Below are 27,896 nucleotides of genomic sequence, written 5' to 3'. Positions count from 1 at the left end.
CCAATGTACAGGATATTTTAAGGCAGACATTTGTGTAGCTGCAATTTGCTAAAGGACTATGCAAAAGGATAGAAACAAAGTTTCTATAGCATAAAAGTTATTTCCCCAAATTTCACGTAACCAAGGAATAAATTCCTTAGGAACTGGAGCATAACTGAGGCCAGAAACTAAAGGCCAAACCAGATCTGTGCCTCTCTTATTCTGGTGCCACGGTAACTAAGACTGCTCAATGACTGCGTAACAGGGTTCATAGCAGTTTCTTGGCAGGTTTTTTAAACAATTCCGAGGCAATAACAAAGCATTTTTAATGCTTATAACAATGTTATGTTTCACGGCTTAAAAACAAAATGTCGTCTACAAAAATAAGTTAATTTTTTTTTTCATTGCACAGAAATAAGGAAGGTTTGTGAAAAACGTTTAGCGAGTGAACCAACACCAACCACCGCAGAGCTGCTGACTGGGCAAACAACGCAGATAACAGGGTAAGTGGTGCAAACACGATGTCCTGTTTATATCGCTTGTTCTGTTGCCTGTGCTGGTCATTGCCCTGTGCACAAACCAACCAGCCCATTTTAGAACTTACACTGCACCAACCTTGCGGCCAAATGCTCAAACAAAATCTACAAAGTGTGGCTCGAATTTGGAAGTCCTTTAAGCACATTATGACATTTACAGGGGCCATGACGTGTTCATCCAACTAGTCTCAGTTAATCACTGTAACTGATGGCACATTCGATTGTTTGGCTAGTTCCTATCATGCTTCAACTCTGTTTACAGCGATGTGGAGCCCTCTCAAGATTAGAGACAAGAGAAGGCCTGCCCCAGCCAAATGCTCAGCTGCTCCCAGAGCAATGAGTACAGCCACATGATCAGGATTCTGTAAGATCTCAGTTGCACTCCCAGGTTGAAAGTGGGAGTGCCTTCAAGCAACCTAGGCTGGAGCATGGTGCTCTGGATGAACCACAAAAATTTCTTCTGAGTACTCGGCTTCGACCAACTGAATGCAAAGAGCCCCACAACATGCTCAAAAGTGACCAGTTGAATGTGCCATAGCCACAAGAGTAAGGGGACCAATATGATTATACTAACAGGCGAAAAAGACTGGGTTCTCCGCTCACATTCTAACCCAGAATTTCAATTTGAAATCACTGCCTCTAAGCCCCTCCCTTGAACAGCAACTGCCATTTTACCATAGCGTTTGCTACATCAAAAACTAGGGGGCGACTGCATGCGTGCCTTGCTGGATCTTTGCTCTGCATGCCATGGCACCTAACAGCACAGCAAGAACGCTGCTGTTGTACTGTGTCCACAATTATTTCACTTGCATGGTAAAAACCGCATGAACCAGAGAATGCTTGTAGAAAGTATGCCATGCTGACCGTCAAGATAGAAATACAAAAACGAAACCATGTGTATACAGTGCTACTGCCCATACACAACGCTTCATTTCATCATCTGCCAGTGCTGACAAAATTCTGCACAGTTCAACAGCAATTTAAACAATTTTAATAATGCACATTTTCTACTGCACAATGAGCTCAAGTTTTGCCGGATAACTGTGGGGCATGTACGGTTTAGCACGCAATGCATAACTCAAGCCTGAAAATTTGGTATCATGGCCTCTTTAAAGGTTTTAACGGCCTCAAGATTGCTTTGGTATTCAATGGTGTTCAGTGCTCGCCAGGACCTTTAGGAACTTTACATGACATCTTACTGACAAATACAGATCAGCTGGATCTTTTTCTCACATCCGATGGCAATTCGGCAGGGGCCAATCACTCACCTCAGCACACTGCACTTTGGCAATGTAACCATTATTCTGGAGCTCAAGCCAATTAGCTTCGTACAGCTTCGGGCCAATGAGAAAGTTGAGATCCTGGATCTTGTCATCTTCTCGGACCAGTGTGGCCGTTAGACCCAGCTTGCAGTGTGCTTGCACTATTGTCAACACCCGCCTGAACATCTTGGCTGGAATGGTGTGCACCTCTGCAGGGCAAGTCACGCCTTTGTCAGTGTACAACAGAGCCACAAGCAAAGCAGCTGTCTAGTGCAGTGCGCAAAAGAAAGTTTGTGGACCACAAGTGCTACGACAAGACGAACTTCTTCGAGCAAAGACTAGGCATGCATAACAAATCGCACGGAAGTTTAGGCTACACCAAAAATTTTAGGCTCAAAGAAGAAGTGCATTTTATTGCTAACTGTGCGCTTCACAGGCTGACATAAATGGCTGTGGGTATTCCATTGCAATGACTCACGAGTTGAAATTCAGAAACAAAAAATAGAAATTAGGACACACACACTAAAATTGTGAAAAATATGTTGCTTTCTGCGATTTCCATTTTCATCTTGCCACAAAAGATGCCAACGAGATAAAACAGCACCCCTATAAGATGAAATGATCTCACTTCTATAGAGTTCTGAACATGTTAACCAAGGCACACCTGTTCTGCGCTTTCAATCAGTTGCATGACATGCATAATCTTTTTTTTTTTTTCTGCAATGACTAATATCCTCCTTTTCTTCAGGCCTGTACCCTCCATTTTAAATGGAAAAGAAATGCCTGATGAAATGCTGGTTCATGAAATACAGCAACACCGCTTTTATTGGCGCACAAGGAATCCAAATGTCATGATAACTAAATATCAATGCTTTATCAAGTGCAGCAGCACGACTTATAATGAATGGCAGGTTAAGAGAGAGAGAGAGAGAATAAATATTTTTATTGGGTGAAGGCAGCTTGGAGAGGCGTCCTCATTCCAGAATGCCTTGAGCTCGGGCCGCGTCCTGGGCCCTCGCAATCAGCCGTTGCTGATCCTCGAGGTCGGAGCTGGCCAAGGCTCTCTCCCAAAGTTCGTTAGTGGGGTAAGGGTTCGGAGGATTTAATGGTGCCGCTCTGCAACCCCCTACTATGTGCCTGAGGGACTCGGGCTCTGCACAGAAGCGGCATTGCAGAGAGAATTGTGTACCGTCTATGAGGTGATTTCTGGTTGAGTGGGGGAATGTATTAACCTGTAGAGCTTGGAGGAATCGCTCCTGCTCTCTAGGTAGTGACTTGTGTGGGGGTGCATATGTTCTGCGGGTTAGCTTGTAGTGTTGTGCGATGTCTTGGTACGAGACTAGAGGGTGCATGCACTCGGGTTCAGATTCCTCAGCGTCGGCTCGGTGGGTCAGATCTCGAACCATGTGGTTGGCGACCTCGTTGCCAGGAATGCCTTGATTAGCTGGTGCCCAGATGATCATGACTGATCTCGTTGGCGGCTTTTGATTGATGATCCAGAGCGTAGTGGTATGAATTCTGCCGCTAGCAAAGTTGCGGCACGCCTGTTGGGAGTCGGTCACTACGACTTCAACCTCTGTTTGGGAGAGCGCGAGGGCTATGGCCGCTTCCTCGACTTGGAGGGGATTGTTTCGTGTGAGCGAAATGCTGCTCCGATGTTCTTTGTTGATGACTACGGTGGCTGTTGTGGCTGCGCGTCTGGGGTAAGAAGCCGCGTCCGTGTAGGCTGTAGAGGGTGAAGTCCTGTAACGCTTGTGTACGGCCAGGGCGCGGGCCTCCCTTCGCTCTGCATGGTGCACTGGGTGCATATTGCGAGGTAGAGGGCGTACGGTGATGTTGCTCCGGATGGCATGGGGTAAGCTCACAGTCTGAGGCGGCGGATGGCTCAGAGGGGCAGAGAGCCCCAGGCGTAAGAGAATGGACCTCCCTGCTTCCGTAACCGCCAGCCTTGTTCGCTGATTGGATAAATGTGCCTCGATCAGCTCCTCGGCCGTGTTGTGCACACCTAGTTGTAGTAGGCGTTCTGTGGACGTACTGATTGGCAGGCCCATCGCCTGCTTATATGTCTTTCTGATCATTGTGTTGAATTTCTTGAGTTCTGTCACGTTGAGTAGTGCGTATGGAATAGCGTAAGTTATTCGAGACACGACGAAGGCTTGGATAAGCCGAAGCATGTCCGCCTTCCCCATGCCTCTTGTCTTGGTCGTTATTCGCCGGATCATGTGCGTAACTTGGGCTGTTGTATTCTTAAGCTTTTGAATTATTATTGTATTGGTGCGATCCGACTGGAAAACCATTCCCAATATCTTTATACTCTGAGACGGAACGATGGTGTGTCCCTCCAGTTGTATGTTGATAGTGGGCGAGTCGGATGTGTGCTTTTTTCGCGGTGAGACCAGGAGTAGCTCCGACTTTTGGGGGGCGCAGCTGAGCCCGCATGACTTAGCATAGTGGCTCACCACGTCTGCAGCTTCCTGCAAGCGGTTCTCCATTTCCCCGATGGACCCTGTGGACGACCAGATGGTAATGTCGTCGGCATACAGGCCATGCCGGATCCCTGGGATCTTATCGAGGAGCGTCGGTAGGCCTATTAGGGTGATATTGAAAAGGAGAGGGGATAACACTGCGCCCTGTGGTGTGCCGCGCCCGCGCAGTAGAAAGGGGTTTGTGGCTTTAGGATGGCTCTTCTATCTGAGATGAAATGTCTGATATAGGAGTATGTCCTGGCCCCACAGCCCAGCACGTTTAGCCTCTGTAAGATTGCTGTATGCCTGATGTTACCGAACGCCCCTTTAAGATCTAAGGCGAGGATAGCCGTGGGGGAGTTGCGTGTCGCTGGTACAATCACCTCTTCTTTCAGCTGAAGTAGGATGTCTTGAGTTGAGAGGTGTGGACGGAATCCTATCATCGTAGTTGGAAGTTTCCCCGAGTCCTCCAGTAATGGTTGTAGTTGGTTGAGAATGATGTGCTCTAGGAGCTTTCCTACACACGAAGTGAGGGAGATCGGTCGTAGGTTCTCAATGGCTGGTGGCTTGCCTGGCTTCGGTATCAGACGAACCACGGCTATTTTCCAGTCCTCGGGAAGGTTTCCTTCCCTCCATACTTCGTTAAGATGAGCGGTAAGATCTAGCAGCGAGGGGCTGTCAAGATTTAAAAGTGCCTTATTGGTAATTTGGTCCATTCCCGGGGCTGTGTGGCGTCTCAAGCCCATTACCGCTGCTGTTACTTCATGTAGATGAATGTCCTCATCTAGGAGCTCGTTAGGGGTGCTGGTGTAGGGTGGCAGAGGCTCCGATGGCTGTGTGGGGAAGTACTGGGCTTTGAGAGTCAAAAGGAGGTCCGCCTCGTTTCCAGGAAATTGGCGAATTACTCGGGCCATATTGTGGTGGGATTCCGTTTTGCTGCTGGCTGGGTTGATTAAATATCTCAATAACTTCCACGTTTTGGAAGTACTCAGTCTTCCTCTCAAGCTGTCGCAGAGGGATAGCCAATTCTCTAGGCTGTAGGGGTTGAAGGACGGACTTCGGGATGAAGACCACAAACTTGGGAGGATTTATTCTCCATTATGTACAGGGACGTGAGCGACAATTATCAGTCGTGCAGACATTACGGGCCGGCAGCAACTCGGACGCTGCGGCCCGCGGCAAGAAGTTCGAGAGAGGTGAATCAGGGAATCAGGGCATGTCCCAGAATTCTCAGGTCTCTCTGGAAGGCTTCTTATAAGCCCTTCGAGCACTGCAAGTCACGTCATGTTTGACCAATGGGAGAGTCCACTCCGATGACGCCACTTGCAGCCAATGGTAGGCGCCCGTGTCGCGTGGCACACCTGTCGGGGCTCTCTGCGGTCTTGCCACGCAGACTGGCAATCCACGTGTAGGCTGGAGAAGGAGCGGGGGGGGGGGCGCTCGTGCACCTGCTTCATTGTCGGATGCCCACCTGCTAACCCCGGCGGCGCACGAACTTGTTGGCACGTAAACTTGTTGCCTTAAACTTGTTGGCTCGGCCGCTTCTCTGGAATGCGCTTTCCTGCTTTTGCATTCCTCAATTAGCTGTGCTGCAATCCGATGTGGTCTGGGGAACTCGAAGTAATCGCAGGAACCAGCTCCATATCTAACAGCTCGTCCTCGCCCCGGTTGTTCTGAATGGCCGGTGAACTCAATTCGCTGGCCATGAGGAACGCTGAAAGGAGCTGCAGGGTACTGGGGTCGAGCCTCGATTGACAACCCTCGGGATCCTGGGCCCTGGAGAACAAACGTCAAACAAACAAAACAGCACAGCGCTGCACCACGCGTAAGCGCAGGCTCTTCACCCCTGACTCGCCAGACTATTTCTGAGTCAAAATCAACCCTGATCTTTTATTTCCCCAATTTCGACAAAACAGTTCCAACCACCCTTCCAAACAGCTATCCATTTCTCCTCGATTGCCGACAAGACCAGAATACTATTGTTGTTGCAAAACAAAAGGGTCGTTGACGATGCAAACAACAAATGAAAACAGCCGAACATAACTCAAGTGGCGTAACTGCACGAACAGCCTGTTTTCAAACTATCGCAGTGGCGTACTTATCGCACGAAATGGTGCCACTGAACAATCTGGTCAACCTCACAAGTACGTAATCACAAGCGCACTAGCCTTGTGGTCACTAAACAAAACGCGTACTTGCATTGTAGGCAAACTTTTCATTCACGCTTACTCACGTTTCTTTCCTGAAAGTCCTACAGGACACGTGACATAAACGAACAATTAAACTCGCGGGACTTACACACTCCGCAGAACTCTTAAAATGATGCGTCTTCTACTAACTCTTTCCACGCACGTTCACTAAAGAAGTCAGAATACACGGCTGCCCTCACACACACACTAGCAACCCAGTCATAAAGTCTGCTTCCTTCCGTCCACACAGGACACACGCTAATGGAACTAAGAACGCTTCTCCGTGCAAATCATGCACTCACTCAAATCTACGCGCTTAACCTTACAAAATTCAAAAACGCTTAAAAAGAAAGAAGGTTAAATAACACACACGCGCGTTACGATAGGCCTCTCAACAATAACCTTGACCCTCAGGTTACTCACACACGCACACAAAGAAAACCTATCTACTTATTAATGAGCATCTCGCGAGACTACATGTTTACTTAAACGCATCTTTCAAATCTCGAGCTTTTCAAACGAAAACACAAACAAAGCTCATACCTTTACATATTGAAAGAAATCTCAGTCTCAAATCGCGAAAACTTTCCGATGCTCAAAACAAAAAACAAAACAACATGCTTTACTTCTACGGGAGCTCTCCTGGCTTCCCGTTCCAAGCATTTTCAACTGACTCATACTTTGAGTCTAACTCGAGGTGGGCGAAGCTTGAAAGCTACTCTGGCTGCCGGGGAACAACAAAAGGGCTGACTAACTATCAGCTCCCCCAAGACGTTACGGTCTCCTGCCAATTTGCGTCCTCGCGCCCCGCTTTCAACACAAACTCGATTGACCGCGTCGCTACTCCCCACCTGGTCTCGTCCTACCACCTTGCGTTTCTTCGAACTGCGCGCTGAGCTATGAAAAGAACTACGGAACGACGAGGAGATAAACTGCCCCGTGCCCTTTGTCCGCGTCCGCGCAGAACATTCTTCGCGGTCCCCCTTTGGCCGGTGGCTCGAACGTTCTGGATGCGTCAACATCGTCCTTGACGACCGCACCTTTTTCCTCGCGCCCTGCCCATTTGGGTTTCTCGCCATCTTTGGCGGCGCCTCATTAGTTACCGACTTTCGGTTTTTACTGCGCTTCTTTTTACGGCGCTTTCTCTTTGCACTCGTTTTCATGTCGCCTTCTCGTGCCTCGTGCTGGCCGGAACACATTTCGTCGGCCCGGATCGGTCTCTTACCCGCACAGTCTGAGTGATTTACATTTAAAACTACACTCTCTTTGCCTCGACTGGCGGACAGCTCAACCGACTCTGGAACAATGCAGCAGGCTTTACTCGAGTAAGACAACTCGCACTCTTGCGAACTGCCCTCTACTACATTGCCCAGCTCACGCTGTGCATCGGCACACAGCCCGTCGGTATCGATCGCTGTCTCACGCGCACAGCCCGAATGATTAATAACGGAATCATCCCTATCTAGGCTATCTAGACTGGCGGAGAGCCGCACCGATCCCTGAACAATGCAGTTGTTTTCTCGTGAGCTACGGAGCTCGCCACCCCGAGAACTATTCTCAACTGCATCGTCCAGCTCGCACTTCATTTCTGCACGCACATCTGGCTCTACATGGGTGCTCGCTTCTGTCTGGTCAGCAGTACCCCTTTCTTCGCTAGCAACCTCGCTAACATTACCAGCGACGCACACGCTCGGTAACTGTGCCAATTTGTTCGCAGCTGGCCTAGCTGTCTCTACAGTCATCTGTTGGCACAGCACCTCGTCGCTCTCCTTGCGGCCTTTAACGGCCTCTGTTGCCACTAAGGCATCGTTAGCAGCTAGCCTTTTCCCTTCACTTATGATTCTGCAGCTAATCTCACAGGCACTACTCTTCTCATCGGCTTTTGGCGAAAGTCCGCTAGACACTTCCTCATTCTTTCGCTCTGTACTATCTACAGAATTCTCAGACAGCCGTTGTCTCTGTGCCAATAACTGATCACAATCCTGTATCGCTTTGATCAGTGCTGCCTTCTCTCTCTCATACTTTTGCTCACGCTCAAGCCTACGTTCCTGATATTCGCGTTCGCCTTCCTTCTCACGTTCGTGACGCTGACACCTAAGAGTAAGTTCTTGAAGCTCCTGCTTCCGTTCATTCTCGCGTTCTTCACGCTTAAGCTCACTCCTAAGTTCACGACGCGCTCGCAAACGTACACGACGCTCTCGCTCCCGTGGCTCCTGTATCACTTCCCAAGCAAGCTCAATGCTTTTGCCATCATTGCCACTATCTTCAATCGCCTTTATGATAGCTGGCGTTTCCATCCGTTCGTCCGCCTCAACTCCCAAATCGTCGCACACCAACAACAAGTCTAACCTCGTCAACCTTCTAAGATCCATGGCAGCTGCCCCGACAGGTGGTTAAAACTGTTTTCCTTAATTAATTTGTGCAAACACACAATGCAACAAATTCCCGATTCCCAGAACTACAAAATTGAACACACAACCTTTGAGTCTGGCGAATCATAAGAAAAAAAACCACGCGCTCACTTACGGTTGCAGCACCCTGCCATCCGGTTCATTTGTCCGCTGTTCCCGGTTCCTTCCGGACTCCCTGGGTCGAAGGCTCGCTCCTTCTTCGATACTCCCAGTCTCTTCGGACCTCTTTCGACGAAGGCTCTCTCTTCTTCGTTCTTCCCGGTTCCTTATGATCTTTCTCGATGAAGGTTGATCCGTAGCGCTGCCACCAGCTGATGTATTCGGAGGCGATCCCACCGCTGCCAACCAGATGTAGGGGTTGGAGGACGGGACTTCGGGATGAAAACCCAAAAACTTGGGAGGATTTATTCTACATTATATACAGGGTACGTGAGCGTCAATTAACATTCGTACAGACATTACGGGCCGGCAGCAACTCGGACGCTGCGGCCCGCGGCAAGAAGTTCGAGAGAGGTGAATCAGGGAATCAGGGCATGTCCCAGAATTCTCAGGTCTCTCTGGAAGGCTTCTTATAAGCCCTTCGAGCACTGCAAGTCACGTCATGTTTGACCAATGGGAGAGTCCACTCCGATGACGCCACTTGCAGCCAATGGTAGGCGCCCGTGTCGCGTGGCACACCTGTCGGGGCTCTCTGCGGTCTTGCCACGCAGACTGGCAATCCACGTGTAGGCTGGAGAAGGAGCGGGGGGGGGCGCTCGTGCACCTGCTTCATTGTCGGATGCCCACCTGCTAACCCCGGCGGCGCACGAACTTGTTGGCACGTAAACTTGTTGCCTTAAACTTGTTGGCTCGGCCGCTTCTCTGGAATGCGCTTTCCTGCTTTTGCATTCCTCAATTAGCTGTGCTGCAATCCGATGTGGTCTGGGGAACTCGAAGTAATCGCAGGAACCAGCTCCATATCTAACAAGGCATAGCGGGGTAGCATATTCCGCAGCCTCTTGTGTGAGTAGTGCTATTCGCCTCTTGAGCTTCCGATTTAAATTTTGCCTTTTCCAACGCTTCAGCAGGCTACGCCGGGCTTCCCACATGCAGAGCAAGCGAGCGTCGATGCTCGGAGTGGTGGTGGATGTTTCAAGCATTTTGGTGTGCGCCTTCACATCCTGGTGAAGCTGAGTGATCCAGTCCTTAATTGACTGAAGCTGTTAGTTCTTTTCGTCACTCAAAGAGAATGTGTATACATGAGCCAGTAAGCCACCTCGTCTATAGCTCCCCTCACCTTCCTTCATCTTTTGTATGCCTTCGCTTTCCTAGGCTGCTTTCTTGCCAAGAAGCTCCTCACCCTGTTGAGGGAGCTTCTTGTACATCAGGTGTGAGCGATAGGTTTGCAGAGATCAATCCACTCCCTTATCTAGCAAGCATGCAGGCACACACACACACACACACACACACACACACACACACACACACACACACACACACACACACACGCACGCACACACACACACAAAGTGTGTACATAAGATTAAGTGTACAAGCTGAAATTACACCAATGTATGAACTGGAGATTGTGGAAATAGGAAATTGTACGCATTAGTTAGTCCTAAATTCCCATGTTTCACACTATGAGTATTGCACAAGGTCAGTGATATTCTTCCCCTAATCAATTCTTCAAACAGCCTGTTTGTGCACAATAAGAGATTTTAGCTCTTTGTATGCAAGGCCACAGTGCGCACAATGTCGCTGAACAGCTGAGCTCCTCGTCCCTATGCCAATGATATCCGTAAGGGAACAATTTGATGGAGTTCAGAGGGTTAAATGGCAGGCGGATCACACTTTTTCTTTCTTTCTTTTCTTTTTTTATTTAAAGGAGCCACTCCTGCAGTCTTGACTTGTCAAATGACTACAGACCTGCTAAGACATGACAAATAAACTGCTAAATTTCGCACTTGCCATCAAGCAGCATGAGCCCCCACTCCTGCTCTTTCAGCCAAGCCATGACCTGTTCTGCCTCCCACGAACGTCTCTGAGTGTGCGTGATCATGGAATATGTAGTGATGCAGATCCCACAGCCTGTAAACAGAAACCATCTGATTCAGCACATCTCTACAGCAGAAAGCGAAAAGTGGGCCTCAGGTAAGCAGTGATATGGAACCCTCATACTTTTAGCAGGAGCCCTAGAACACTAATATACACCGTTTCACATGCTACCTTGGCACAGTCAAATGTTTAATATTGGCCACTAGGGAGGTTCGCACACGTCTGCGTGTTCCTTTTCATCTGAACTTATGCTTCAGACAAAATAAATGCCAGCTGCAGGTCGGCACTGCATAGTTCAGTTTTCCTTGCTCACCTTGTGTTTTTGCACTGTCCTTGATTCAAACAAAAGATGTTGCTTTTATCTGCATATAGAATGAATGCCAATTTTCTTTCACAAAATCTTGGAAAGAAAAGTGCAGCCATTACAGCAGTCTACACAGTATTAAGAAGGTTATTGTGCTGCAGTATTCTGAGCTGATTAAGTTTCCTCCCTGCTTGAGTGTACCTAACTGAATCAAAAGTGCGCTCAGCATAAAGTAGCCAAGTACGAAAGTAGATCCGAAAAAGAAGACGCAACTCCTAGTGTAGGCAAAACATAGTAACACTAGTAGCAGATAGTTTTCAACAGGTCAAGTGGACTTCTCATTGCCCAACACACAAGGGGAGGCCCAAAAGCCTAACGATGATCATTCAGTCTACTTAGGTTCCTTTTACTTCAAAACTTGGATGTTAGAGTTCTAATTGTAACTGACATTTTGATGTGCTTTTGTAAGTTATACATTGATCTTGAGATACGTTTCCTCAAATATTGGTATTCTTCACTGGAATACAGCTAATCATTCCTTGATATATTATCCAGTTCTCTACAGGTTGCCTCGGTGACAGCATAGCACCTTCATATCCCAAGGCAAAGAAAACAGCTCAAGTAAGATCAGAGGGATAGGGTGGTGTTTTGGGTGCACCAGTAAGCTGAACTACTACCATGGAAAAGCAAGTCCTTTGTTTCCTCAAAGCTTTCCCAAAACTGAAATAAAAAAAGGGGCCTGCCTTTGTTCATACCGTGAACAAAGACAGGGTAAAAGACCCCTGTCATGATGTGCTCAAGACATTCTATACAACTTTCAGCAAACAAGTTTTCAGAGTGTACAATGTGTTCTGTTTTCAATGCAGTACATAACAGCTGAACCTGAAAACCTGTCTTCCCCTCTTCGCTTGAAGAAAATGTGATTGATTTCTTAATATTTGGCAAGAATACCACGGAAATAAAGGCATTGGGTTCCTAAGCATCTGGCCACAAGTCACAGAGGAAGGGTAGAAAAAATCTACTAGTGCTACTACTACTACTACTAGTGGAGCTCAGTTATCGTTATGTGGTGTGCTCATCTGCGTAATTCATCTTCTTAATAGCCACATACAGCACATGTTAAAGCAATTGTCTGCCATTGTCATTACTTGGGCTGCAAGTGCAACTGCAGGCATCGAACTAGGGCACGACTTCCTTTATGCATCAATACCAAAACATCCACTTCAAAATGTGAAGGCCATTTGTGGATGTCCTGGAGAGAAGCAGTTGGCTACTCCAGATGCTCTTGGTAATTTTTAAATGTGCTGCTGCTTTGTACGAGAAAAAAAAAAATAGTGAAACAGAGTCAGTGTTCCTTTCTTTTTTTCCACAACCATTATAAAGTTACTCGAATACGACTTGTTTCTTTACCAGAATTTTCTCTCGTCTCCATGATCTTAAGGCGAGGCATGAGATTTTGACCAGTTCTTAGTTACAGCTGTACCAAAACCATAAATGCATATCTGTAATGAGAAGAAAAAAAAATTAAGAAGCTTTTGGGCTTCCCCTTGTATAGTGAACATTTACAGTTACTGTGATTGAAGGCATTGAAGATGTGGGTACAGATACAGGCAGTGCAATATGACCATAGCAAACACATCTCTTGCATACGCAATTACTAATGCCCTGGCCACAAAGAGAAAATTTAATGCCATTTGTAGCGAATGACATTTGGCACAACAAATGCTGTGGTTCTGTACAGCTTAAAATCCCTAAAAGTAGATAAAGTTAACATGTACAGTTAAAGAATTACGAGAATAGCCTAAGTGGTTATCATCAAGGAAACAAAAATAACAAAGCTATTATATGCATACATAAAATGTACGAAACGACACTTATCTCCTCTCGAAAACACCTTTCAGAACATTCTTACAGTAATTCACAGAGCTTGGCGTCAGCCCTACAGCAATACTTAAGAAGCATACACTGTTGCGCAGAACGATGAAAGGACAGGACTTGAGCGAGAAAGCAACGCACAACACCTGAGCACAATTTTGCGCTCAGGTGTCGTGTGTTGTTTTCTCGCTCAAGTCCTGTCCCTTCATCACTCTGCACAATAGTGTTAAGTGTGTCCAACCAACAAGCCCACTGCGGAACTTTCCTCAAGAAACAGTTATCCATAATTAGACCAACTCAGGTCAAGTACAATTCCAAACTGAATGAGCAATATAGCTGACGAGGCAAAGTGTGGCAATGATGGGCAAATAGGGTTTGTTGAGGTCATTCAACTCCTTGTTCCAAGAAAAATAAAGTGCTGTTTTCATTGCACAAGAAAAGCAAGCAGTTAATGAAACAAATATATTCTTCATGCTGTTGCTTCATTATCACTGCTTTTACTGGTGCTTTTTACTGGCTAGTTTCTTCAACTCCCTTGAATTGAAGATCTGGAACTTCTACATGATAACACTGAATTTCTCTGTGCAGCAGGCCTTTATGAAAATAAATGAAGATAACATACTGCAAATGCTTAAAAAAACAAAACAAAGAAAGCATGTGATCTGATTAAAACTGGAAAAAAAAATGCGAAGTATAGTGGTGACGACTAGAGTTAGAACAATGAGCTTTTTCAACTGACCTCGCTTGCACAGGTGAAGTGAAAAACAAAGCCACATGGATTCCTTCAAGACAGCGCTCTGACAAAAACGCCGCTTTCTTTCATACTCACAATGTATGTGCAAGCACTGTCAGTTCCACCAACCCAGCTATCGCAATGCCTTAATTGGATTAATATCAGGAAAATAGGCAACACGCTAAAGAAATTTCAGTCGCAATCTGCTACTTGTGCAGCAAAAGTTTTCTCGACTAAATTAATTACTCGTTTGGTTATATCATTGTAATTTATCTAAAAGAATAAACTAAATATTAAAAGAAAACAGCTATTTGATTATCAACTCCAAAAGTTGTGATTTCACCTGATAGTTCAATATCACGAGCTAAAGATTCTAAGTCGATATAGTTCAAATGATTTTTTAGAGAGAATATTTGAAAAAAATTAGCTTTGCCCAGATAATTTTGAGATTTTTACAACCTGCTACAGTCTCATTAATAATTGCGTAGTAGGGCTGGCAACAAAAGTTTGAATCTCAGTCTGGACCATTATTTCATAACTTATTGCCGCAGTTTATTATAGTCTTTAAACATAGTGTTTTGATTAAGCTTGCATCACTCTTGTATGGACCATTAAAGATTATACCTCTATCCCAGAGCTTGAAATTACTCAAGAGCAAAGTTTCTTGTCAAATCATGCCGGTGGGATATTAGGTGGTATATCAACAGGCCAAGATATAATCGCTAAATTGTGAATCTATTATCATAATTTATCAAATATATTGTATCTGTGAGTATTATAAATTATTTGTAGTATAAAAACTATTTACAAAGTTCTATTTAAAAATATTGTATTATTATTACTTATGGTGTTTACTGTTATTATGGTGGGAAGTTTTAGTACCGAAGGTAGATCTTTCTTTAGTGATATATCTTAGCGATTATTTTGAGTTTTTAAATTATCTTTTGTACAATAAATTTAGGAAATGCTATAGTATAAGAAACAAAATATTTATTTAAAAAATTTTTATGCAATTGCCGATATCTCAAAGCTTAAAATATCAACACAGTGCTGCACTGCTTCAAGCATGCCAAGCATGCTCACTGACTTTTACCAGGCTCATCTTTTCTGCGACACCAGCATATGTGCTTTGCCAAAGTGTGGTGAAGCAAAGGACTTCATTTGACCCTCGATGTGTGGGGACTCCATTCCCACACCTGGAAGGTCACGGAAGGCACCTCACAACAAATAAGATGTTTCTGATATGCCAAATGCTTTTTCAGCCTAAGTTTATATTACAGTGTATTCTGTGAAATCGTACCCAGGTAGTAGTATTCGCTGTATGACTACACGAGTGACGTCAGGCTTTCACATTAGTGCTACGAAAATGATAATTTTGGCAATGGAAAATAATTAAGAAAGAGAAAATTGGGAGGTCTGAAACTGAGGCTGATTACAGAAACCATGCAATGCAAGCTTGTCCATACATGCTATACATGCTTGTTCCTTCCCTTGTAGCAAGCTGCCTGCATAACAGACAATGTCATCCACAAATAACAGTTGTGTGTATTTGAATGTTAGCTGTTTTCAGTATTATGAATTGTTTTGAATAAATATTGCAGCAGGTATATTCACTGAATGGCTTTCAAACGATACAAAAGCTTGTAATGAGGGAAATAAAAGCAGACTGAATGGCGCAATCAAAAGCTTACTGTGGGAACAGCCATTTTAAAAGAGCACTGACACAAAATGTTGGATCTTGTCTTTTCTGTTGTAATAAGTAGCCAGTGAATTATTTAGAGCCTTGTTTATAGCAATGAGTCCCGAGTTTCGATTTCTGAGAGCAACAAGAGAGGACAGTGGGTTTGTAAACACAGCTGGTCGCGTGATCGCACGAAACTGTGACGCAAATGCCAGCGTGTGAGACTCATTGTTGCTATTTTTTTCTTCTTCTCAATCTACGCACACACATGAAGCACGATGTCCTCGTTGTGTCCTCGTCCTTGTTTTGTCATTACGTGGCAACCGTTTTCTGCAGACAGGAGTCACTGCCGACCACTTTTAGGTGCAGGCATCTTCAAACCAACCGCCTTGCCCACGTGGCAATCCTGCCGGAACGATTGCTTTGCTTTTAGCAGCTAACAATAGGTGGCAACACAGGTCCATGCTAGTGCCGCCTTGGCAACAGCTGGCTTCGCCGCTGTTGTGATCTTTCTGCAAACTTTCAGTAAGGCAAAGCAGAGATAAGTGGAAAATCCTTTTTTTTTCCTTTCACACTTGAAATGAGGTGAGCAAATGCAGCTTGCTCTTCAGCAGGATCCACTCCTTGTGTCCAGTGGCATACACTCACTTCTGCCACTGAGGGCCGTTGCAAGAAAACCTATGCATGGCTATACCCAGCCCTGAATGTGTTGGGAAGTGGTAAACGACGCACTATGCACCCAACATTGTGCTGTACTCGCGTTCTGCGGGGGGTCAGTGCAGCTCAGTCAACGAACACATCAACAAGCATGGCAAAAACTGTTGCAGCGACACTGGGAGCATCCCACTACAACTACAACAGAGGCAGACTGAGAGTGTGGCGATGAAGGGCTAGGTCGTGGGATGAGCAAGAGAACATGCAAGGAGCATGGTAGCCAACCAAACTCGTGACGTAGCGCTGTTACTGTTATGATCCGGGATGTTTACAAAGCCACATTGTTGATGTCAATGTTGCGAGTTGTCGTGCTTTGTGATTTTCTGCATGCACATACTTTAAAACTGATTTTAAATATGTTTTAAGCTACATTTATCATTGATATTTTGTAGATGACGTGCGTGTTCACAGAAACCAATCTCTCAAGTTACACTGACCTCAAAATATTGTGTCAGTACTCCTTCAAAATTATTATTACGTAGGAAAGTGCACAAACAAGGTACAGTAGTACCATTTTTAAGTACCCCCTTCAGTTTAAAGGTACATTTATACTGTACATGCTTGTTCGAACTGATGTTAACCCACTTGCGTGCGACTATCCACTTGTTGAAAAGTTGCCTCGACCTTCAGTGCTTTGGTGACAGAAAACAAAATTATTGCATTTCTTTAGGACAATACAGCAAGTGTCCTGGTATGCTCAATACATGTGATTTGTGGCAGGCAAGATGCAGTCAGAGCTCTATGTGCTGTCCGTGCAACCTGTAACAAACACATGCATATGAAAAGGAAAAAAAATCGAACTTCAAGCATTCCTGATTATGTCGCCATTACATTGCACAATACAATATCCTTATGAAGGTGCAATATGCATGCTGGTAAGTACCACTGTTCTTGAAATTCCGCTGAGCACAATAGCAGAATGCCTTTTCAGAAAACAATGGCTGCCAATCCAACCAGTGTAAGTGCATTGTGTTTTACTCACCCATAGGCTTGTCCTTGGCCTCTGATGTAAACCTGCAAATGACGCTGTCGTCTGCTGTTGACCACATCTTGAACTGCAACAATTAAAAATAGAATTACTAAAGAGTTCCAACCACATGGAAGCTAAACAAGTACACGGAAGCTAAACCAGCCAAGAACAACAACAACAATGAAAAATTAACAAGTAACAACTGCCAGTAACCAGTAAAATCAAATGATGTTCACCTGTGCTTTCCACTGTTCAACGGACACGCCAGAGTTACACAATACAAGGCATCGCTTGCGTACGGTACAGCAGGCGGTGACACCCACCAGCGATTTTCCAGCACCTGCACACAAGATTGGCATTACATGGTCGTTCCTAACCCTGTAGAGAACCTTCATCAACCCTTTCCATGCCACTTTTTTTTTCCTTTAGAAAACCAAAGTAATTTCCCAATTTTATGACTGATTTATTGTGAACAGTTGTCATTATTACAATATCAACAGTTCATTTTTCATTGTCACTTGTCTGTTATTATAACAGTTTTCATGTTTTTAAGTTGCAGATAGACTTGAACAGAGAAAAAGTCTATATGAGGCTTGGCACTTTTTGGAACAGAAGCCAAGCGTGTTTTTATTGTTTTGCATGCGACCAGTCATTCCTGGTGCTGTGAGGAAAAGAAATCAGAGAGGTCCTGGCGGCAAAGTGTTTTCGTTAGGCTGTGTCCATATGAAACCGGCTGCCAGAGGCTAGGACTCTCGCTCCCAATTGTCAATACTAAGTTGAACCTCTGAACCTGACTCACTAGAGCTTTCCAGGTCTAATTATTTAATTGAAATTAATAAACGTTAAAAAGAGAGAAAGCGAAAGCACCAATTCCACCACTGAAGGGGGCAACCATCGCTACTGCAGCCGCTTAACTTGGTTCCACCGTTTTCAACATACTGGCCTGCCATACTTGCATACCAATTCTGCTAACCTTGCCTGCCTAAAATCAGTTTTCTGGGATGCTTGCACCATTTAGCAGCACAGCATCCACATTCAAGGGGCCCAGCAAGTTTTTTCAAGCTACCATTTTTCTTCTAGATCTATTCTCAGCATGTAAAAAAACACAGAGTAAAAAAAAAATTATGATAAGTAATGCACACACACCCAGTTTCTTGGCTAGAAAAAGTTTTAACGACAAACAAAATAAGAGTTACCCCCAACTCAAATTTTCACGGCGCAAGCTGCCACATTCCACTCTCCCATGACGTCACAGAATGGCGCCAATAGCGGCAGGGTATTAGTAGAAGTAGGTGCACCACGGTTGCCAAGCCTGCTCAGCTTGCTGAAGGTGTTCCCATGGTCTGGCATGTATTCCCACGGCATGAGGCCTAATCTCAGAAGCCATGGCGTCAATTTTGTGGTTACAACAGCTTCCGTGAGCCAGTTGTTGGCATGCCATGTGCCTGGCACGTTGATGCGTCATTGGTTGCAACACCTCGTGCGACACTTAAAATGGTTGTAAAATGCAAGGCCACAGTTTTTCACAGTACTCACAATGTCGTGCGAACATAAATCGCATATAACCTCTTCAACCAATGATCACAGTGCCGCTCATTGATGTCACACCCGTTGCACAAAGCACGTGTAATTGTGCACTTTGCAGACATAGTGAAATCTCTGGACAAGCGAAACGCATCTGTGGCACGGAAAGAGTAAATACAATTCTCGTGCTCTATCTGATGAGCAAGTGAAAGTTTGCAAGCTTGAAACAAGTATGACAGAAGGCCTGTGTAGCTCAGGACTTGCATATCAATCATGCATTCATTCTGTTATGCCTGTCACCGAAGTAATCACAAGATTATTATTGTGTGCGAAAAAGAGTATTGCCAGATGGCAGTAACTTTTTGCACACCACTATTTTACTATGTATTTCATGCTGTAAGAACGAGAGGCTTCCAATAAAAACTGTAAATGCTGTTGCTACAGCAGAAGAATGCATGTTTATTCCAATCTAAGTGCACTGTATAATCATCTTCGACAACCGCAGCACTAGTTCACTAATACTCACTAAATCCACCGAAACAGGTACTACTATTTCGGTCATGTGCAAAGAGACAAATGGAAACAAAACATGAAGTAATTAAGAGAATACTGCAGCCAGCATTGCAATTGTCACCGACTACAACATATGATTTCAAATACAAGAACAGCAGCAAATTGCCTTAACAGAACTCAAGGCAGCCTACCGCATGGAAGGACAATAACCCCTGATCTTCCTCGTCCATTTCCAAACATCTTTCTTAAGCTCTTCTCTTGATATGGTCGGAGTATGGCAGATGGCTTCAGGTCAACGCTGTAAGTGAATGAAGTGCGTTATTTAAATGCATTCCTTATGAGAAGAAACCAACTGCTCGTGATGAACAAAACAGGCTTACTGGATGTCTGGGTTGACAGTGTCATTCTTGAAGTCATACTCGGCCAACAAAGGATACTCAAGTTCTATGCATCTGCAAAAGAAAAACCAAGATCTAGCATTTCTTTTTCCAGAGTCAATAGACAATGAAAAGCTAAAATCAACCTCATCTTTTAAATAAAAGGCTGTTCTAACAATATTACGGCTTTTTCTAAAGCAACCTTCCTATACAAATCAACTCGTACCACATTTACTCGTGCAAGATCCACCCTTATCTTCTGATAATTTCACAGGGTATAGGTCTTACACGACGCAGACTAATGGCTATTTCCTGAACCTGTACAAAAATGCTATATGGAGCATGGAACCACAGATGGCACAATCGGGAAACATTTATTCAGCATTCCTTCATTGCGTTTGCTATCATTTCTTGAGCCTGCTCTGGTGCCTATGTTGATATGAATGCGCCTGAGAAAAACCTTTTAAAATTTTGAGCTCTAAAAGAAAAGTGCCTTACATGAATAATACAGTACTTTATATGAATAATTTTAGCACCTTCAACGCTTGCAAATGCCTGAACAGATTCAATTAGCACTAACATCTGCAAAATAAACATCAGCATGGAGGCAAAACAGTGTCAACATAGACAAAAGACAGTTAAACAAACGAAAGGAAGAGAGGGGGCAGGAGGACGTAGTGTTGCATTTCTTTTGGTTGTCTTTCGTTACTCAGCCCTGTTATGTATCTAAATATGCATAATCAACAAGACCACATTCTAACAATTTTAAGAAATATCAGTTTCTTTGTTGAAACTGCCATCTGCTGTACCTATATTTTTTTCGTTGCAGGTGTGCCATTGTTCAATGACCAAGAGAACTAGGTTCAAAGCAGAGAGAGATGAGAATGCTAAATTTTAAAAAATTAGGCAGCAAATTAGGCACTTTTACATAGTGAGTATTTTCTGTTTGCAACACCTGAACATCAAGAGTTTGGTTTCGGCTCTGAAACATTATTTTTCTATGTAGTGCATCTTAGAGTCATTTGGGAGGTCTTAGTAGCTCTCATACATTCCTCTAGTTTATGGCGGTGCTCGCCCTTTGGAGAGTACCTACCTCGCGTCTGTCAATTACCTATTATGCGCCATATTTTGGTGCTGCTCAAATGCTGCAGTGTAAGCATGCTAAAGCACCAAGGGGTCATTCCTGGACCTTTGTTTGTTTCCATGTGCACTCTCTCAATGGACTTGCAGGGGATAAACAAACTGACTTGAAAATTGAAAGCTAAAGTAAAGCAGCAAAGGAAGGGCCACAGAAACAGAGAAAAAGGCTGTGGCAATGATAACCAGAAAATAAACTGCAATTATGAGAGATGTTTTGATAAATCAAGCAGTTTCACACCACTTTATTGGCCTTTTTCTCAGAATGTGATTTAATGACACTTTGGTATCGTTTTCTGACAAACTGTTGGGTGTACATAAACTAAATTTTGTGAATATTTGAGTTAGTGCCACGTAATACTTGGGGATGAATATCCATAAGTTAATGGGAGTTTAGTACACAAGTAGGAAGCATGTGATAGTGGCAGTTGCTATATAAAGAGAAAAAATTTTTACCATAATTCTTTTTTAGGCATCTGTATAATTCTAGTTTCAATGTATAATATCACTCTGCTTTTTGCAAAATCCTACATCTCTGCGACTAAAAGTTCTGAAAAAGGTACATCTGTGAAAAAACAGAAACATACAGTAGAATTCGCTACTCGAAATGACATAAGAATTTGTTCAATTTATGAAAAGTTACATAAGCAAATTAAGCAATAATCTAGAACAATAATTTTATTTGCAAAGTATTGAGAATTTAAATTTTACCACGGTGGACAAGTGTACATTACTAAGCTCTTCGAATAATGTCTTTCTTGCGAAGCCATTAATGCCTGTTTTAGATGCAACCACTGCTGTATTGCCTTTTGAAGTAAGGCAACTGATAGAAAAATTGGCGCCGCGTGGATGCTACAACCATAACAACAGTACCCTTTATATTTGTTTGTGTTGGGACGTATGTAACTGCACCCAGTCCATCAAAATGCTGCCGTTAGTGGCAGCGTGTATCTTTTCTTCGTTTTTCATTATTCATGACTGGGATTTGAAGTTCATGTGAAACTTCGCCATGCTTTACGTCTTTAACGATATAAAATTTTGCAGCCAGTGTTGGCACATTGCGATTCTGCTATTTGAATGGTGCCATCACAAGGCACGTAATGAGAAAACTAAGCAATGTGAACGCTGCATAGAAGCTGGTGACGCCATAACACTGTGACTGTCTGATAGATTGCATTTTCTTGACCGTTCAGCATCATTACTTTACATGGTTGCTGTATGGATCGTTTTGTATGAAGCATACTATCTATGAAGTACATGGTAGTTTCGGTTCCAGGCATGTTTAGCCGGATTCTAAAAGAAAAAAAAAACTATCCATTTAAACAAAGTTTGTAAACATTTTACTTATGGGTGGCCAACCAAATATGATACACCCACTCCGTTTATCCGGCATTTCCATTTAAGTGAGTTTCATTTATCCAGAGTCCACTGTACACTTTTTAAAAGATTTCGAGCTATATAGACAGCCCAACTATAACTGATACCATACGGAATAATTTAAAAAGCCCAACCGTGCTCATGACTCCTCTGATTGCAATTCTTCCATACCACCTTCGAAAGTCTAACCCCACCTTGACATCTCAAAGCAAAAGAGCAGCTATGAGCAGCGCTACCATAGCGAGGAGCAACGCTATCATAGCGAGGGGCTCTGGATTAGTTTCAACCGCATGGGTTTTTTAGTGCACCTAAATTTAAGCATGACCACTTTTGCATTCTGAATCCATCAAAATGCAGCAGGGAGTTGAACCTACAACCTAAAGCTCAGCACTGGAACTCCATAGCCACTGAGGTAGGTAACGTCCATCACTGTTGCTGTCCAGTTCACCGCATTTTAATAAATCGAGCTAAATTAACCATACAAATAACCCATGCTAGTTGGACCATATACCAGTTTTCTTTGTACAAGCTAGTTAAAAGTCAGTCCTTTATGACAAAAGAAAAGAGATAAAAACAAGAAAAAGATGGCCCTCTACAAAAAAAAAAAAAAGGATATGTATACAGCTCATTGCTAAGTTTCTATGTATAGGTCAACTCCACTCCTTCCCTAAACAACTAAAAGAGAGAAAGAAACATGCAGAAAGACCATTATTGGAATTTCTAGATCACATTTATATACATGTAAAAAATTATCAGAACAACATATGCACATCCTGTGTATTTCATGGTTCCTAATGAAAGATCACAACCCCTACCTCTTCTGCAACTTTTCAATGTGGTCTTGGTTGACTTCAAATGACACCGTTTGAGAGTCTTCTATGTCATCCTCATCCTTCTCCATTTTTTCATAAAAGGCAGTAATGTCATCAGGAACGCTAGCCGCTTGAACTTTGTCATCAGCCTTGTCTTCTGTAGCGTAAGTCTTGGTAGGCTAAAAACAGACAACATGTTAAGATAACCTTTATGCAGTGCTCAGATGATCATCCATTAGACAACTTCTTCCATGTTTACCAAACATTAACAAGCCATGAATGTGCCTCAATTAGTGATCTCATACCAAACCTTTCATGCACACTACCCTAAGAACACTAAGATTATTACTATGATAGTTAAGGTTTTCACAGTGACAGAGGGTACCTTGAAAAAAATAATGTCTGACATTCAATTGCACCCCAAAAGAAAGCCTCTTGAAAGAAACAAAGGGATCAGTGGAAATGCACAAGAATTTGTACAACTTCTATAAGGTTGTTATAGAAATTACGTGTTTCCACAGAGTTTTTGCTTGGTGGAGGGTCAACTTACAAGTGTGGCACTTAAGACATCCCTCGTGACAACGCTCAGATCTGTGTCATTTTCTGCGTCACGCCTTAAGCGGCATGCCTGTATAACTGGATCCTTGAGAAGCTTCTGGAGTACATCCTGAAACATTCATTCACAAACTAGTTAGCGCCAAACAAACAAGCTGACGATACCCACAGAAAATGAATGAAAAATAAATCATAGATAAATTATTATAAAGGGAACCCTTACCGGGAAAGGACTTTCCACAAAGTACCGATTGTGCTTCAAGACAAGTTTGACTTTACCATAGCTGACAGTGCAAAGCTGAAAAAAATATATACTTGTAAACAGAAAAATATGTGTCAATTGCCAAGGTTTGCTACGCAATGGTAAGCAAAGACGTTTGCTCTACTCCACCTTTATGAACTCTATGATGCCCTCTGGAATGCTAGTCTTGCTAAGCCTCCTTAAGTATTCTATGATGTCTTGCGTCTGAAGTCCGACAGAGACTGCAGCATACAAGGAATAGGATGTCAGCTTGTATTCATGAATGTGGTGGGGCCTGCAAACTGGCTGTAAAGAAAAGGTGCAGTCATGTCAGAACCAGTGGTTATAAATGCTTTTAATGCCATCAAAGCAGGCACCAATCACAATACAGATGCAAATATCACTGGGCTGGGAGTTTCCAAAACACAAATGTGACTAAGTGGTAAGAGTTAACTGCATACAGTAAAGAAACAATAAAGAGTAGCACTAAGTTAGATTAGTGCAGTATTTCAATACTACATGGCACAATGGTCGTTTTTGCATTTCACCGCTACAAAATACAACCGTGGTGACTGGGATTTGATTCTGCATGGACAAAAGAAAATACAATGTTTCCGCTTTTGACTTTCAATCTTTAGCGATGGGACCAATACATCAGTGTGATTTCACAGATGCTTGCACAGTTTTTGTGCCTGGAGCAGATTTTCAAGCAACCCTAGGTTGAGTTCTCAGTTAATGTAATTCAATCTTTTATTGCCAAGTAAATGCTATAAAAATTGATGATGTCATGGTGTGCTAGTATGGGAACTTCAAGGTGCTATCACCACCCTTCTTTCAGCTGTCTTTTTCTAGGTCCATGCACGAAATAGTGGCCTTTATGGCACCTTAGAATTGTAATGTACTAATCCGTCATGACTTAGTATACCTCTTCATTGTTCCCTTACAGGCACCTGAAATTAATCACGATAATAACCGTCCCAAGCAAGTTACACGGTTACCAATTTTGAAACTGAATTCTATATGTGCATAGCGTAAACTGACAATTCGACACACAATATACAACTGAGATCCAGCAGCATTTCACTGTTATGTTTACGCCAATACACCAGCAATTTTGAAGCTTTTCTTTTAATGCATTGCTGAACAGATGTAGGTCACCAATATTCATTCAATTAAGTGCCATCATGAAATCTTCAATAAGAGTAGTAACACACCTTTTTTTTTCTTATCTTAAAACATCACTAATTAGTTTAGTTGGGGAAAACAAAGCCCTCCAAGTGGTAGTGCAGTCAACTGCATAAGAGCGCTGCCGAATTCTCACAACTTAAGCCAACGAGAAAGAGCAGCTTACCTCAGATATAGCTATCAAAAAATCATGCGCATGCTTATACACCGGTGAAAATGCTTCTAAAAAGACATGGCCATCAGCAGCCTGTGGGAGATACAAAAAGTCAACGAATTAGCAAAATTACAGGCGTGGCAATGCAGTGTGATACGTACACGTTCCTAGTTGTATCTAGGAAGTTACAATAACACTTCTTTAGACTGCACAAACAAGCGATTACAGGCAATAAGACCAGTTTCAGGGGACATTGAAAGGCACAACTTCAAACCGCTCAAAACATATTCAGCCCCTTACCACCCAAAGAGGACGAGATGTGTGATCGGGCCTAAGCTCCATTTGTGAACGATAGTCCTTGGCCCCGAATTCGTCTTCCGTCGCAGCGGTGCTGAGTTTCTGGCTAGCAGCAGCAGGCACTCCATCTTCATAAAAACCACGAAGAGAACACAGGCAAGGATAAACAACACCGGATGAACAAAATGACGAAACCGTTTATTAAAGCCGCTACGGCTACCAACAAAGAATTTATCTGTGCGGAGATCAAAATTTGCGAGCAGTACCTCCGTTTCCATCGTCGTCATCACCCAATTCTTCTGTCGTATTTTCTTCAAATTCTTGCCTTTTCTTCCAGCGTTTCGCGCCTGAAAACAAAGGGGAAACGCACAAAATCAACAAACTGAAGGCTACGGTCACGATTCAATGAGAGCGCAGCAAAACCTAATAACACAGCAATGACAAGCAGTGCTGCTTTCTTTATTTCCTAAATATATTCTGTCTAAAACACTGACCTTTAGTTTTCCCCATGATCTCAAAGCTTAAGCGAAGTCAGTGACTAAACAGCCATGCCGGGAAGACAAACACGATAGTTTACGGCACTACCGCGTGTCGGCACGAGCACGGCAAGAAGGGACGCAGTTCACCGTCCACGGATCAACTACGACTGATGTTCAATTATGGAAATCGCAAGGCCAAGCGGACAGTTCTAAGCTTGTGCCGTTCCTTGAGAGTTGTTGCACTAATAACACGGCAGGGGCGCTACATGCCTTTCAATTCTGCAACAGATTTACACAGCGAAGCACAAGGTGATGTAGGCATAGAGCGCTTAAACTTCGTGCGGTGAAAGAAAAAAGCTTGTCAAGGCAAACATTAAAAATAGTAAAAGTTACTTACGCGCAGACAAAAACAAGTACGACACATAAAATGAGCTTATTTTAAAAAGTTTTGTATGGTTATGTTATATAAGTTATATAAATGCTAATGCATTAAGAGAACAGCGACGCATAGAGGGCGCTTTCTGCAATTTTTCAAGTCCGTGGTCCGTGGGTTGGACCCGACTTTTCTTTTGTAGTCCGGGAGGTCCTGCACGTGTTGTGTTTATTTAATACAAAAGATATAGTTCAAAGAGCAAGTGAAGCATGGAGTCCACGGGTAAGACTGTTCTCTATGCACTGTCTTCACCTTGTGTGCTGCAAGCCTTCCCTCCACCGTGCTTGTTGCGAGGCAAAGCGTCCACTTCTGTAACAAAAAAAAATATACGTGCGCTATTATTTTCCGCAACGCTCTTCCGGCTTATCATTTCCCCATTTTCACTGTTTGCTCTAGTTTATCTTTTTGCTGCAGGCATGTGATTATCTGGTATTTGGGTGACTCGTGGTTAGCCAAAACCCAGGAGTGACCAAAGGCATGCAAATGCCGGTAGGCCACACTTCATTGAGTTCGCCGTCTTTCTTTAGCCCTGAACGCCTGTGTTTCCTCAAATAGCGCGACACAGTACAAAGTTCTGCATCACGTTTGTCTGCGCCGTCGAAACAAGCGCTGCAGCGCAGGAACTCTGCATTGCGGCTTATGTGTTTCGCTGCTAATGAGGTAATGTGTGGGAATCCAAGCCAAATGCCGCTATGAATGGCTCATTGTGGAGAATGGAGTTCCTGTTATTATAGTTTATCCAGGACGGCGGGGCTACATCTGCTGTAAAATATAAGATGCGGTGTGCCTTTCAGCGCCTCCTGAAAGGTTTTGTAGCATGGTGGTATGCTCTGAACTGCGGACCGCGATCAGTAGTGAACGCACCGGCGTGCGTCTAATCTGCCCTCCTCTACCTCCGCCCTCCTCTCTCCTCTCTGATCAGAACTTGGCAAGCGAACTTTTGCGCCCGCATAGAGAGCTGATATCTCAGCAATGCAATATTAAGCGCATCGCGTGGATGCACGCATGCTCATGTGTCCTCGCAAGGGGTGTGGGGTGGGGGATATATAGCAATCTTTCAAAACACTACCGTGGTGCACTTTGATGATTTTTTATTGATTACTTGCCTTTCGTTCTTTTTTTTTAATTAGCTGATCCCGCCTGCCCCCCCCCCTTTTTCTTTTTCGTATTGAATGTTGGATCGTGTTCCAGTACTCATTATAAATATTTCTCACTTTCCATCAAGTGCGTCAATTTATGTAAAAGGAGGAAGAGATTATTTCTTTTCTTTGCTGATCAAGAAATCCACAAATGGTCATTATATCGTGACTCTCAATTGGAGAGCCATAATAGGAATTGTTTCATAGTAATGTAGTCTAAGTGAGCTGAGCAATGAGTCTTTGTGATAAGTGTAAGTGCCTTAGCTTTTAAACAGTGTAAATAACCAAAAGTGTCAACCATTTCATATGATCAGTTTTCAAATGACACAATATCGCAATATTGATTTGTATGGCCCTAGTTAATAGCACAGTGGATTCTGCTTGAACGAAACATGCCAAGCTTTGTCTAACACTATTCATTTATAAATAAGTTGTAAGTGCACCTGTCAGAAGAATTTGTGCGAAATTGGGTTTTAAGTAAAGCAAGAAAAGAGATTAAGAGAAGCATGTTTGGTGC

General features: G+C 43.7%; 2 protein-coding genes across 2 annotated transcripts in view; one reads left to right on the top strand and one right to left on the bottom strand.

Moving 5' to 3' along the window:
- Positions 1–25,989, bottom strand: part of hay (ATP-dependent DNA helicase hay) — a 45,452-nt gene extending 19,463 nt beyond the window's left edge. Inside the window, exons 1-14 of the mRNA XM_070532168.1 lie at positions 25,823–25,989; positions 25,595–25,675; positions 25,332–25,456; positions 25,044–25,124; positions 23,843–23,998; positions 23,675–23,749; positions 23,447–23,563; positions 22,900–23,075; positions 19,574–19,645; positions 19,385–19,491; positions 17,393–17,496; positions 17,169–17,241; positions 10,793–10,912; positions 1,784–1,986 (exon numbers count right to left, since the gene is read on the bottom strand). Of these exons, the coding sequence (XP_070388269.1) occupies positions 1,784–1,986; positions 10,793–10,912; positions 17,169–17,241; positions 17,393–17,496; positions 19,385–19,491; positions 19,574–19,645; positions 22,900–23,075; positions 23,447–23,563; positions 23,675–23,749; positions 23,843–23,998; positions 25,044–25,124; positions 25,332–25,456; positions 25,595–25,675; positions 25,823–25,838 (1,506 nt within the window). The 5' untranslated portion in view covers positions 25,839–25,989. The remainder of the gene's footprint in view (positions 1–1,783; positions 1,987–10,792; positions 10,913–17,168; positions 17,242–17,392; positions 17,497–19,384; positions 19,492–19,573; positions 19,646–22,899; positions 23,076–23,446; positions 23,564–23,674; positions 23,750–23,842; positions 23,999–25,043; positions 25,125–25,331; positions 25,457–25,594; positions 25,676–25,822) is intronic.
- Positions 25,990–26,307: 318 nt separating this feature from the next.
- The window catches only part of LOC139054704 (protein Loquacious-like), a 34,964-nt gene continuing 33,375 nt past the window's right edge, over positions 26,308–27,896 (top strand). The window contains exon 1 of the mRNA XM_070532169.1: positions 26,308–26,462. Within this exon, the coding sequence (XP_070388270.1) occupies positions 26,450–26,462 (13 nt within the window). The 5' untranslated portion in view covers positions 26,308–26,449. The remainder of the gene's footprint in view (positions 26,463–27,896) is intronic.

The sequence above is a fragment of the Dermacentor albipictus genome, chromosome 1, assembly GCF_038994185.2.
Source record: "Dermacentor albipictus isolate Rhodes 1998 colony chromosome 1, USDA_Dalb.pri_finalv2, whole genome shotgun sequence".
NCBI classification, from domain to species: Eukaryota; Metazoa; Arthropoda; class Arachnida; order Ixodida; family Ixodidae; genus Dermacentor; species Dermacentor albipictus.
This window is presented reverse-complemented; position numbering and strand designations above follow the sequence as displayed.